The sequence below is a fragment of the Manacus candei genome, unplaced genomic scaffold, assembly GCF_025592945.1.
Source record: "Manacus candei isolate 608988 ecotype Guabito, Panama unplaced genomic scaffold, ASM2559294v1 h1tg000036l, whole genome shotgun sequence".
NCBI classification, from domain to species: domain Eukaryota; kingdom Metazoa; phylum Chordata; class Aves; order Passeriformes; family Pipridae; genus Manacus; species Manacus candei.
In genome coordinates, this window is record NW_026138084.1 from 4712012 (window position 1) to 4724520 (window position 12509).

Consider the following 12509-nt stretch of genomic DNA (forward strand, 5'->3'; position numbering starts at 1 on the left):
GTCCCTACATTTTTCTTTGACATGACAAAATACCTGTTGTGCTGTTGACTTCTACTGAAGCAGAATCTCTGTTTAGCTCTTGGGCATCATCAGCTTCCCAGGAATAGAACTCCTGTGGTCCCACTCCCTGATGACTTTCTCAACCAACCTGTCTCTGCTATCATGAATCTTTTTTCATGGATCTAAGTGAAATTTTCAAATTTGTGCCTTTTCTCCCTTACAGAGCCCAGCGTTGAAGGTTTAAGACCCAAACTAGTCACGCTCCATGAGCAGATTCTTGTGTGGGCTGAAGCAGGTACTGGCCATGATTCTCCTGGATCTAATGGTGTGGGACCATTTACATGGGACATAAAGGGCAAAGGCCTAAGGGAAATTTATTCCTGATTGACAGACTATGACACAGCAGACTGTGAAAGCAAGGATGAGAGTAAGTGAGGGCTTTAAGGAAGAAAAGTCTCACACAGAATCTCAAGTTCCTCACTTCAGTGAATGTGGCACATTCATGTGACAAAATCCAAACTCCAGCCAGCAAACACGACGAAGGGGTAACACTGAAGAAAAATTCCAGTCAGTACAAGTGTGACATCAAAACAGAGGATATAATTCCATGAGTTTCTTTAATACTCAAGTACAAAACAACAGCTTTCCACTGAGATCCGTGCTCTTCTACTAACAGTATTAAATGGTCCCAGATGAGATATGGAGGTGTCACAGTTCCCACCTCCACAGTCCTATAATGCCATTACATTTCTGTTAGATAGTTTAGGAAGATGAGTAGGTTCCTTTGAGGTTACTCATTCCCTCTTACCAACAGATTTGTTTTACACCTGAAAAGCCACAGTAGCCGTTGGGTTCTGCAGCAAAAGTATGAGTTTGGGTTCTTCACTGACATCATGGCAGCACAAATAACATTAAAATCCTACCTCCTTCATGAAGAAAGGGAAAATTTAGCTTCTTCCATTAACCAGCAATAACTGGAGCTGAGGACTGTGCTGAAATCCTGTCATTAAGTGCATACAAGCCAGTAAGTAAATGTGTTTATCTGCTAACAGTATGTGAATGTGCATTCATTCATTTGAATGGATTCTCACAATTTCTCACTCAGTAAATGCCCAGAAACTGAGTAAAAGCAAAATAAGAGGAATTGCGGTCCACAAGGAGAAAGAAAACAACATTATAGTTAGAAAACGGAAGTTATTCCAAGTCCAACTGAAGTGTTTTTGAACATCAGAGACAGCTGGGGAGCATATGTGCAGGAAACAGCTCAGTCTCAGAGAGCTGTATGTTACTGAAAATACAGAGGTAAGGAAACATTACATTAACCCTGAGTTTTGAACCTTCCTGCCTTGTGCTCTTTTGCACTTAAACAGATACTTCCAATGCAAAGCTACAAGGTAACTTTAACAGGATAAGCAGAGTTTCAGACATTTAAAATAATTATTGATGTTTATCAGATTCAGCTTTCAGGTTTTAGATAACCAGATTCTGCAAAGGCATTCACGCTCCAAGGGTCAGCAACTCCAAAAGATAAAAAAGCAGATTATTCGCTTTAAACTACCCTGCTACCAATCCATGGCTCCAGTTGGACAATGGCATGGATAACAACATGGGAGTCATTTGAGCTCCAAACTAATTATACAATTTAACAAACTGCTTTAAAAATTTACATGGCATGTTATCAATCTCAGTGTTCAGTGCCTGACCTCCTAAAGATCAGATTGCTATCATTACTAGCCTTTCAAAAATATATTGCATTAATATACATTTTTATATTACAATGAAGTTAATTAAACTAGACACTACACTACATGAAAAATCATGTAAATATATGAATATAATAGTTAAAATAAGTACAAATAATTGCTAATTTAGACACTTGGTGCAAACCCCAGCACGTTTCAATAAATCTTCTTTTATGGTCAGAATATGGGAGTTGCAGATATCCTTGACCTGAATGAACTTCTGATGTGGCACAGAGAGAAGCTGTGAAATTCTCTACAAAAAATATTCAGAGCTTATTTTAAGGACCTAAATAATTGGACTGAGCAACTACTTTTCATAACATATGGGAAAGAGCGACTGCTTGGTAGATAAGGCAATTTGCACTTTTTCTTAGTGTTAGCCCATAAACCCCACAATATAAAGCTATAAAAGAGATTTCAAATATCCTTCTAAAACCTATTCCATGTTTAAAGCAATAGATTCAATTTTGTAGTAATTTACTTTGATATTCTAAAAGTCCTTTTCCTCGAGTTATCTGTTAAACTTGAGGATTCTCAAACTACTGTTTGTGCTCAGCCATAATCTCTGGAACCATTCTTGATGCTGTAAAAATGGAAAGACTTAAATGAATAAAAAAAAAATCTCACAATTGCTCCTTTTTAACACCTATAAAGTACTGGAGGTCCACATCCAAGAACAGCAAAGTCAGAGAACCAATTTCTTATTTCATTTAAGTATTTTTCTAGAAGTTTTGACTGAATCAGTGATCCACCCCCTAAAACACTTTTTTTTTTTTTAACTACATTAACAGAGCCTTCTCTGAACTTCAGGAAAGCTTCATCATCATAAAAATTGCATTCTGATCTTTTCTGTGCAAAGTAAGTCAAACTACATTGTTGCCATAGCACGAAATGATGAGATCTTTACAGAGAATAACACCTGCACTGACACATCAAGAACAGCTGTACTCTAAATATGTGCTTGGAGACAAAAGCAATGTGGTGGAAGCAGGAGGTGTGGGTTCTTCCCCACTCCCACCCTCCTTTAAAGATGAACTTTAATTCCCAGTAGCAGAACATGCTCAGTCTTAACAACAGATTCCAACTAAAGGGGCACAAATCTGGGAAAGATGAAAAAAGACATGCTGCTTTCACGTGTCCACTGACAAGCAAAATAAAACCTGGGACAAATAAACCTCCAAAGCTTATTTAAGCAGTGTATTTTATATGTAAGCCATATTTAGAAACTAACAAAAAAAAAAAAAGAAGACCGAGTTTAAACATAACCACACTGCTTTAGTTATTTACGAAATAAAAATGAAAACATGGAGAGTTCTGTCCATAACAGACTGCTTTTAAGGTGAAGTTATTAATGTCAAAATGTGGATTATATTTGTATTTGCAGCAGTCAGAATGGGTAAGCAATCATTAACTTGTCAGGTAACAGATAAAGGCAGGGCTGCAGTCCAGGTCATCCTCCTCCTTATCCAGCTGATTTCAGATTGTTTCATCATCACTCATGTCCCAGATCTGCAACAAAAAGGAAGTGTAATTTTAGTCTGTGGACTTGAAATATGCTTTTAATATACTTTTATAAATTCAAATTACTATTTAAATTACTTTAAAAGGAAGAATAAATAGCATTTTATGAACTGTTAACTAGCACCAATGGAGTTTTCCATAAAATTCAGTGTTCTTCTGTTCTGTTAACAACCTACACACCATTAATTATTTGTCATCTTGGGATATTTTTAAACATATAATTTTCAGCATTTGTCACTTTGGGTATTTGCTATTTAGAATCATTTACAGTAAGACTTAGACCAAAAACCAGACATTTTGTTTTGGTTTGCTGACTCATTGGCACATACTTAATGTGAGTAATAACTTTTAATAACCAGCATAATCTACTAAACATCGGAGAAAAATTTCAAGACATCCCATACTTCACTTTACACTCAAATATTAATCTCATAAACAGCAGCTTAAAGACAAGAAGTTATATGGAAATTTGTACTTTTCTATTGTTTAAAAAAACTAAAAACTACAGATTTTTTTCTGCAGTACAACAGGATTGTACTTTTACTTTCCAACTTGCCCTTGTTCAGTAAGAGGTTATAGATGGGGGAAAGAAATGAGTATTTGCATAGACCATCAAGGAATCTGGTACCCTTGTGAACACACTAAGGTAAATGTTGGAAATTCAGAGCAGTTCCCAGGTAGCAGATTTGAGGGAAAATACAGGGACTTGCTAGCAGAACTATTCTGGGGGGAGTAACGTATTCTGAATATATAGCACAAGCTTCTTCTTCCAGAGAAATAGGGGGGCACTTAAGAGACTATGATTTTTCGGAGGTTTAGCTCCTGGCAAATACCCTCCTTCCGCTTGGCAGGCTTAGGCTCACAACTAAGATGGGTACTCAGCTTTGAGTTGGACTTAAAAATATCATAATACTAAGTTTATAATACATAAAACTTCATCTGTGACTTGGGGCATTTCAAAATTGCCCAAATTATCTGCAATACTGCTGGAGTACCATGACAAGTCTTTCTGAGTACAAAGAATGCAATTTCTAGAGCACAGAGTTTTCAGAAGAGGAGGAAGTCCCTCACCTGACAAAAGGAGCAGCAGCCCTGTGTCCCCGGGAAAATGAAATTTAGTTAATTTGTTCGAAAACATAACTTGTGTGTTGGCATAAAATTGCCAGCTGAGTTATTCTCTCATTTTACATCCTGACCACTAAAATATATCCAACCCCCCCCCCCCCCCATAACAGAATGTGAAGTTATTTAGGTTGTAAATTCTTCAGGGCACAAAGCAGTATTTTACATGTATACAGTGCCTGGGACAATGGGGCACTGTTCTCATTGCACTGGATAGACCAATAAAAAATACAAATAACCCTGTTTCTAGACAGGCAACAATGCCTATTGACCTTTAGCTTTAAGAAATCTCTTTGAGAAAAAAAACGTAGTATTTCTGGAATTAAAAAACATTCTGAAAAAAGCTCTTCAAATTCAAACTTGGAAAACATAAAATCAAGCATTTCGCTGCTTTGCTCCAAGCTGTGTAAAATGAGAACTCCGAATGGCGAGAGTTTCTTGATTCCTAGAAGCGTTGCAAAATGGTGGTGTAAATCCTTATGGAAAATACTGAAGGAACAGTCTGTTTACAAAAGGAAAAAAAAAGTTTTCATCCTGCCCTAGATGAGCAGCTTGGAGCTTGCCAAGGCAAACACAAATGTCCAGCTCACCAGTCAGGGTCAAGGATGTGGAAAATAAATACAAACCCCAAAATCTTTAAATAGAGTTTATGGTATGATTCAAGCCAGAGAAAAGCAGAAATCCCAAGTTTAGACAGATAGTCCCTCTTTGTCTGGCCTACTCCAATCTCCTGGAAACAAAGCCCATAGACTGCAACCTTGACAAACACATCTCAGGCACAACAGTACAACAAATACTTTTAAAAATACACCATGAGGTGATTCAAAGGCAAAGTGAAAGGAGCCGACTGACAGTCCTAAAAAGTCTCCTTTATCTCCACAAGAGATCCCCAGGGAGTGGATCCAGCTCCTCCACTCCAAGCCCTCCCATCATCGCCCTGATCCAAGCAGTGGGGGTGAGCAAGAGAGCACACTCCCTGTTGGGTTATTTGTTTTGTAGAGAGAAAGGTTGTTCAGGTACCAGCTACATCAGTAATTTTGTGATAGGCAAATCCTTCCATGCAGGAACTGGTAGCTCCATGATTCCTGCAAAGCCTGAAGAGCTGTTTTACTCTCCCTGTCTCCTGTGCAGTGCTGCTCTGTCACCCTACCCAACCCAGCCAGCAGCTCCAATGGCACTGCCAGGGCTTTTCTGGGAACTAGAGGGCACAAAGTGCTTCCCTGAGTTTGCTGGTGTATGACAGGCAACCCAAACACATCCATGGCCTATTAGGAATATTTGCAAAATGACTGCAACAGATGTTCACAGGTATTTAACCACTACTCAAACATCTTGGACTGAGGAGGATTTTTTTTTAAATGTTTGAAAACTATGCTATTATTTCACCTCCAGGACAACAGACAGTTTTATAAGACAGTTTACACTTCATCCAACTATCCGAGCAGTCAGAACCATCAAACCATAGAATGGTTTGGGTTGGAAGCGACCTTAAAGGTCATCTTGTTCCATACCCCAGCCATGGGCAGGGACACCTTCCACTGGCCTAGGTTGCTCCAAGCCCTGTCCAACCTGGCCTTGGACACTTCCAGGACTGGGACACAGCATTGTGTGTCAAATCTTACTGCGGTTCATAAAGAACAAAGTAGAGGTACCTTAACAAATGACATGCAGAGGGAAGAGAAAATACGAAACAAAAGGGAAAAATTCAATACAGAAGTTAACAACTGCAAATTAACTTCAAGAAAAGCTACAGGGTATTGTGCAAAGGAAGTTGTGTGAGATGTCAATAGTGACAGCTGAATTATCACAGGCTCTTAACTAAAAGCAACTATATGTTTCATGAAAGACATTTAAGCTATAATAGACTATGACTATGCAAAGTGAACCTTTTAAGAGGGGAAATAATGAAATACAGAAAGCCATGAAAGCTAACACCTAAAATGACTGTCATGGCAAGAATCTGATATCCAAACCAAGCTGTTAATCTGGATTTTGTTCTCATTTCTCTGTCCTGAGCACACCTGGTGAGTCAAACCCAAACGCAGCTACAGGCAACGACAGGAGAAGTCACAAAATGGGAAGATAATAAATCAGCTGTCAACCCCACCCCAGCCTGCACAAATCTGGGCAGATTATCTGAATGCACCTGTTTCTTCAAATATGTGCTTTTATATTCAAAATTCTTTGTAGAAGTTCTTAAATTTCACATACAAATTATGCCTATTCAGGATAAGAGTAGAATTCCCACACTTGTTTTCTTGAAGTTACAAGCATTATTTTCCTAAGTAATAGGAAGAGTAGGGGGGAAAAAAACCTTGTGTATTAACTGTTCACAAATTCCCACTGACTGATTTTACACAGTTCCAGACTGTAGCGCTCAATAAATCCCACTGAATAGAGAGTTTTGCATTTCTTCCATACAACAATAACACCTGGTACCTGCAACTGAACTTCCACAACGGTTCCAAAATTGGTGTTCACCTACTGAGGCAGGTAGTGGCTTTGCATCTTGGAATTAACATATGTGATTCAAACAGATAACAACTGTTGATCTTATAAACAAACTTGCAAGAAATATAAATGCACCTTTAGGGGATTCTTAAAAGTTTCTTGCCTCCAAACTGCCAAACAAACAAACAACCCCCACACATACTATTTTCTACACACAACTGAGATAAATTTACATGCCCATGTACCAAAACACTCTGCTTAGTAGAATCTGGAATAGTTTTATTATGTAAACCACAGTGTTTACTATGTTAATAAATGCTTCAGATATGGTGAGGAGTAAAGAGTAAAATTCGTGGGCAGAGGTAAAGGCTGAAAATTAAATGTTACATCAATCAAACAGCACAGCTGAGTATCACGAGAACACACGGCTTCCCAGATCAATTAAGGCTTATCAAATCTTAGTTTGTGATTTAGAAACAAACAGGAAATTTAATGAAAAAAAAACCAATATATTCGAGCATCTGTTTAAATTTAAAGCAACTAAATTATTTTATAGCTATAAAATGCGAGTTTTTTGATAGATATGAGGTTAAACATGTTCTTGTTCTATGCTCTACCACAAAGACAATACATCAGAACTTTGGGCAGCCTAAATTACTTTACATCTTATGCATGGGTGGTTAAATGTACTTGTACTAGAAACGAACTGCACAGAGCAGGCTGCACGAACACACCTCACGTGACCTGTTCCATGTTCTTCTTGGTCTACTGGTTGCATCTTTCAGGAATGCCCAAAAAATGAAATTGCACCTTGAAATTCATTAAATACCTGCAGGTTCTAACCTGCAACTTTTTCAGACTTTACAGTATAGACCGAGGGGGATAATTATGAAGTTCAGCACGCTCCTTTCATCTTGGGTTGCACAGTGAGCATTACCCTTCATCTTGCCGAAACCCAAAACACTTCAAGCATTTTGCATATTCAACAATCCCTTCCCCATCTCCCTTTCCCACAGGAAAAAAAAAAGGTCATAAATGAACAAACAACATGAAGAGTGCTCTAGACCAACAGGAACATTTTCCTTTGTTCAGAATTTAGACCTGGCTGCATGTCAGAGCCTGCTCAGGTTGTCAGAATGTACTGACTCCACAGTCAGGTACATTCGCTGTCTAAGAACCAAAGGGATGCACTTAAAACAAGGATCCACCTGTGCTCCCAGTGCAAGACCTTATCCTACAACTATCACAGTAGTTCCCCCATGTTTGTTTTTTTCAGAACTGGCTTCTAACTTTGTATAATTAAACTACAGCTAGAGTCAGCTTTGGCTATAATCTGAAGAACTATCCATGAGATACTTTTTACTTCTGTTGACACACAGATTGCAAACTTAAATGCACAGAAACAAATTAAACTTAAAAAAAAAAGTCAAAGTCAAGGACTAGAAAAACTGCATTTCTTTCTTCAAGCTGCTTTATTCAAATATCAGGTAGAGAAAAGAGTGGATAATTTCTCCAGATCCCTTTACACAATGGTCCTATCCTAGCCAGTTGACCTGGCTGCCAAATTCCTGGCGTTCCTAGTACCTCCACAAGTTCTGTTTTTCTGTCTCTGCCCTCAAAGGCTTTCCTGTCTGAATGGTTTACTACCTTGCAATAAAATCAAATCCATCAATTTCATATCTTTTTTTTTCAATGATGGTGTCCCTGACTGATGTTTGATTTACCCTTACAGTCTTTCCAAAATTCTAAACTTTCAGTCCATAACCACAGCTTATCAAGGTGTTGGGGCATTCTCATTTTGATCTCAACCAACAGCAACAATTCTTCAAGTTCCTCTTGCATGCAATTTTTTTTAATAGATGTACAATACTTAGAATCACAGAATGGTTTGGGTTGGAAGGGACCTTAAAAACTTCGTTCCAGCCCTCTGCCGTGGGCAGAGACACCCTCCAATAGATCAGGTTACTCAGAGCTCCATCCATGAGTGGTCTCATACAAAACTCAAGTGTTACCCTCTCAAAACAACCCTCCTGATTTCTATCCTGGCAGCTGCAGTTTGCTTAAGAATCCTGACATTGCCCTCCAAGACACTTCCTTGCTTTCTTGCTTCCTCTGATGTTCTCCATTCTATCAATGCCTTGAGGTTTATTTGCTGTCCCTTTACTCTTTATCCATTTTTGTATCCTTTTTATCCAGCACCAATTTTCCAGGAGCCTGGGAAAGAGGGATCAAAGTCTTTCTCTGAAAATATCCTTTTCCAAGATGGGCTTTGTGTGACCCACCTACATTTGAGCAATAGGTGGGCAAAAGGCAGATGCAGGAAGCTCCTGAGCACCTAAATTTAGCTCACACACCCAAACCCAGACCATTGCCTAAATATCTTCTAGAACCAGCATCTCAAGGTACCAAACACTTTGAAAGCTATTTTTAAGAACAAACTGAAAAAAGGTAAGTAAACAGTAAAGAAAGTATTCATTTACAAATAAACTTTTAGCTAGAAAGCCTTTTTCATATCTCCAGTAATATGTTCCAAACAGATACACAAATAACAGCACTAGATAGTATTTAGTCCCTTCTAGTTTTATTGCAGCTTTCCCAGATATTCATCTGAATATTATATGAAAACATTCATAAAAAAAATTTTGTTTGAACATGACTAACAGTTAACAAAACAATACAACAAAAAAACATACAAAAAATGCACACTATGGTTTTTCTGGTATAAGAATGGCTCAGACACACTTCCTTCCATTGTTCCTTGTTTTACAAGGAAAAAAAGAAAAAAAACCCAGAAGCAGCAAACACAAAACCAATTTCTCTCACCTTAAAATGCTTTAGAGATGAAAAGGCCATTTTCAGGGCACAGCACTTGAGTTGTTGGAATGACTGTACCTAAGAGGATAGTTTCTACTATTCAATCTTTTCTTCAGGCTCTTAAAAACTGAAAACAAACTAGTGTGAAAACAAACACACCCCCACAAGCACTTTTGATGATTGCCATTATTTTATTTTGTGTAGGATTTTAAACTTCATTTTACTACCACCAAAAGGCAACTATCCAAAAAGAACAGTTGTTTGAAGGAAGCCACAATTAATGTAAATATTGTCATAGTAATGATTAGATCTCACATAAACCCTTTGACTGAAATGAAAATTAAACATTATAGTATATAAAAGTATACATTCAAATTCTTCTATCATCTTCCTCCTTTGATGTGTCCAGGTTTTCCATTAAAAATAAAGCTGTGTGTAAGTCTATTTTCATCACATTTATAAACCCTGCAAAAAACCTGACAATGTACATGTAAAGGCACATATACTTTTAAGGGTTGTGCACCCTTGTACAGGAAATCTGGACTGTAAACTGCAGGGTCCTCAGGGATATCCTCTCATGCTGTGATTCCCACAGGCTGCACGAGCCTTGCCATGTCTCAGCATCCAGCAGAGACACACCCCAGAGCACCCTGCCCCAGCACAACTGCCATTCCATCGGGCTGTGCTCTCCCTTTGGTGCCAAGAGGAGCAGGATGAAGGAGCACTTGGACAACATGCCACAAGTGACACCTTTGTGGACAATATTCAAAGCTGAGGTCATATTCATTTATAAACATTTTAAATCATATTACACTCCTGGAATCACAGAATCACAGAATTGTTTGGGCTGGAAGGGACCTTAAAGATCCAGTTCCACCCCGTGCCATGGGCAGGGACACCTTTCACTAGACCAGGTTGCTCCAAGCCCCGTCCAACCAGGCCTTGGACGGGTAGCCACAACCTTTTTGGGCAACTTGTTCCAGTGTTTCCCCACTCTCTGAGTAAGGAATTTCTTCCTAAAGTCTAAACCAAACTTACTCTCAGTTTAAAACCATTGCCCCTCATTCTGTCACTACCTGCCCATATAAAAAGTCCCTCTCCCTCCTTTTTTTATAAGCCCTTTTAGGCACTGGATGGGGCTCTAAGATCTCCCTAGAGCCTTTTCTTCCCCAGGCTGAACAGCCCCAGCTCTCTCAGCCTATCTCCATAGGAGAGGTGTTCCATGATTAGTGAATAAAATGATTCATTTTACTCAGTTTCTAAATCAATTCTTTAAAGAACTGATAATAAAAAGAAATTAAAAGGGACAGGTGGGCCGGAAGCCGCTGCACATGGTGTGCGGGGCCCCAGGCTGCCACGTGGGCTGCGCGGGGTCCCGGGCTGGTCGGAGGCCCCCGTGCCATGTGCGCTCTGCGCCCGCGGTTCAGCCCCCGGGCATGGCCACGGCAGGAGAAAGGAGAAAGAGGGAAAGCCTTGCCGGTGGGTACTGCACCCCTGGAGAAGAGGAGAGAGGAGCTTTGGAGCACGCAGAGGTTTGCCATTCCAGGTTTCGGGGGGCGGGGGACGGGGGAGGCAGAGGAGGAGAGGGGAAGGGTGACGAGCGGGCCGCGGGGCTCCTCCGACTGGCGGGTTGGAGAGTGGGGCAATCCTGTATGAAATGGCGCAGGTGAGCAGTGATAACACAGTGGGGAAGGATAAGGTTCTTTTAGAATGATGGGGGTCCCGGCCAGGCTGGGGCCTTGAAAGGCACCCCAGCCTTGGATGGGTACAGGGACCAGAACGGCTGGTTTGTTTGTTTGTCTGTTTGTTTCTGGTTTACCTGCGGCTCCTGCCCAGGTTCAGCATGTTCTGGATATATCTGCTTTGCGCTGTTACATCCTGAAAGGGTGGACAGGACAAAGGGTTGTTCCTGAGTATCTCCTTGAGACTGTATATAGATAGGTGATAGTAAAGTAAGACATGAAAGACTTGCCCGAATCATTCTAATAGGAACATAGCCTATGTACCCCAATGTGGTTGTGAGCTACACTGGCAATGGTACATACCTTCAGTAGGGTCACCCATGCCAGACAGGTCAAAACCGTAGGGTCAGATTTAATACATTACTGGGCAGGATGAGCTCGTTAGCCTTCTGGCAGTCATCCTAGGAGAAGGACAACTCTAATCCCAAACCCGGGCAGATGATGAGCCCTGTAAGGTCATCCATCTAAGAGAAGGTCACTCTAATCAAACCTACGTCCTGAGGACCTCGCTGCCACCGTCCAAGCTTGCTCAGCCCTGGCAGACGAACCTTGGGATTAAAGGGTGGGTTCAGTTCTGCACATACTGCATCTCACCTAAAAAATCCATTGCGCAGGCTTGAAGGCTTTACCCACATGCAAAAAGCCCTGTAGCGACGGGCGAGGGTCGAAACGGCAGGTGAAAGGTGCACTGGCAGCCGCAGACCCAACCCTGCATGCAGGCGGTTCAGGATATTGGTCATTTGAGACTGACCGGAGATGACAGTCTCTTGGGGCAGCACCCTGAACGACCAAGCAGCCTTTTCAAGAACAGCACTGCTTCCTCCACTCAGAGAGGGGCCTAGAAAAGGTGGCCTAAACAAAGCTCATCTCCACCTTCACCCAGTTGGTTAACCGCAGGCCAACGGGCATCTTCTTCCAATGCGGTCGCACAAAGATCAAAAGACAAAGGCATATACACCTGCCTCCAAAGGTGTACCTAAATTAACTCTAGCATGTTGGAACATCAGAACCATGCTCGATTCTGCGCATAGTGGACGCCCTGAGCGTTGCTTTGCCCTAATTGCCCATGAGCTGGCTCGTCTCAACATCGACATTGCCACTCTCAGTGAAGTTCGCC

General features: G+C 40.6%; 1 protein-coding gene across 4 annotated transcripts in view; it reads right to left on the reverse strand.

The window, feature by feature from the left end:
- Positions 1-1024: 1024 nt before the first annotated feature.
- ATG7 (autophagy related 7) overlaps positions 1025-12509 on the reverse strand; it is a 102168-nt gene continuing 90683 nt past the window's right edge. For 2 of the 4 annotated variants that reach the window (XM_051793335.1, XM_051793334.1), the window contains one exon: positions 1025-3251. In XM_051793335.1, the coding sequence (XP_051649295.1) occupies positions 3219-3251 (33 nt within the window). In that variant the 3' untranslated portion in view covers positions 1025-3218. Of the gene's footprint in view, positions 3252-9580; positions 9729-12509 lie in introns of those variants that run through there. The other 2 variants (XM_051793336.1, XM_051793333.1) reach the window with 2 other exon arrangements.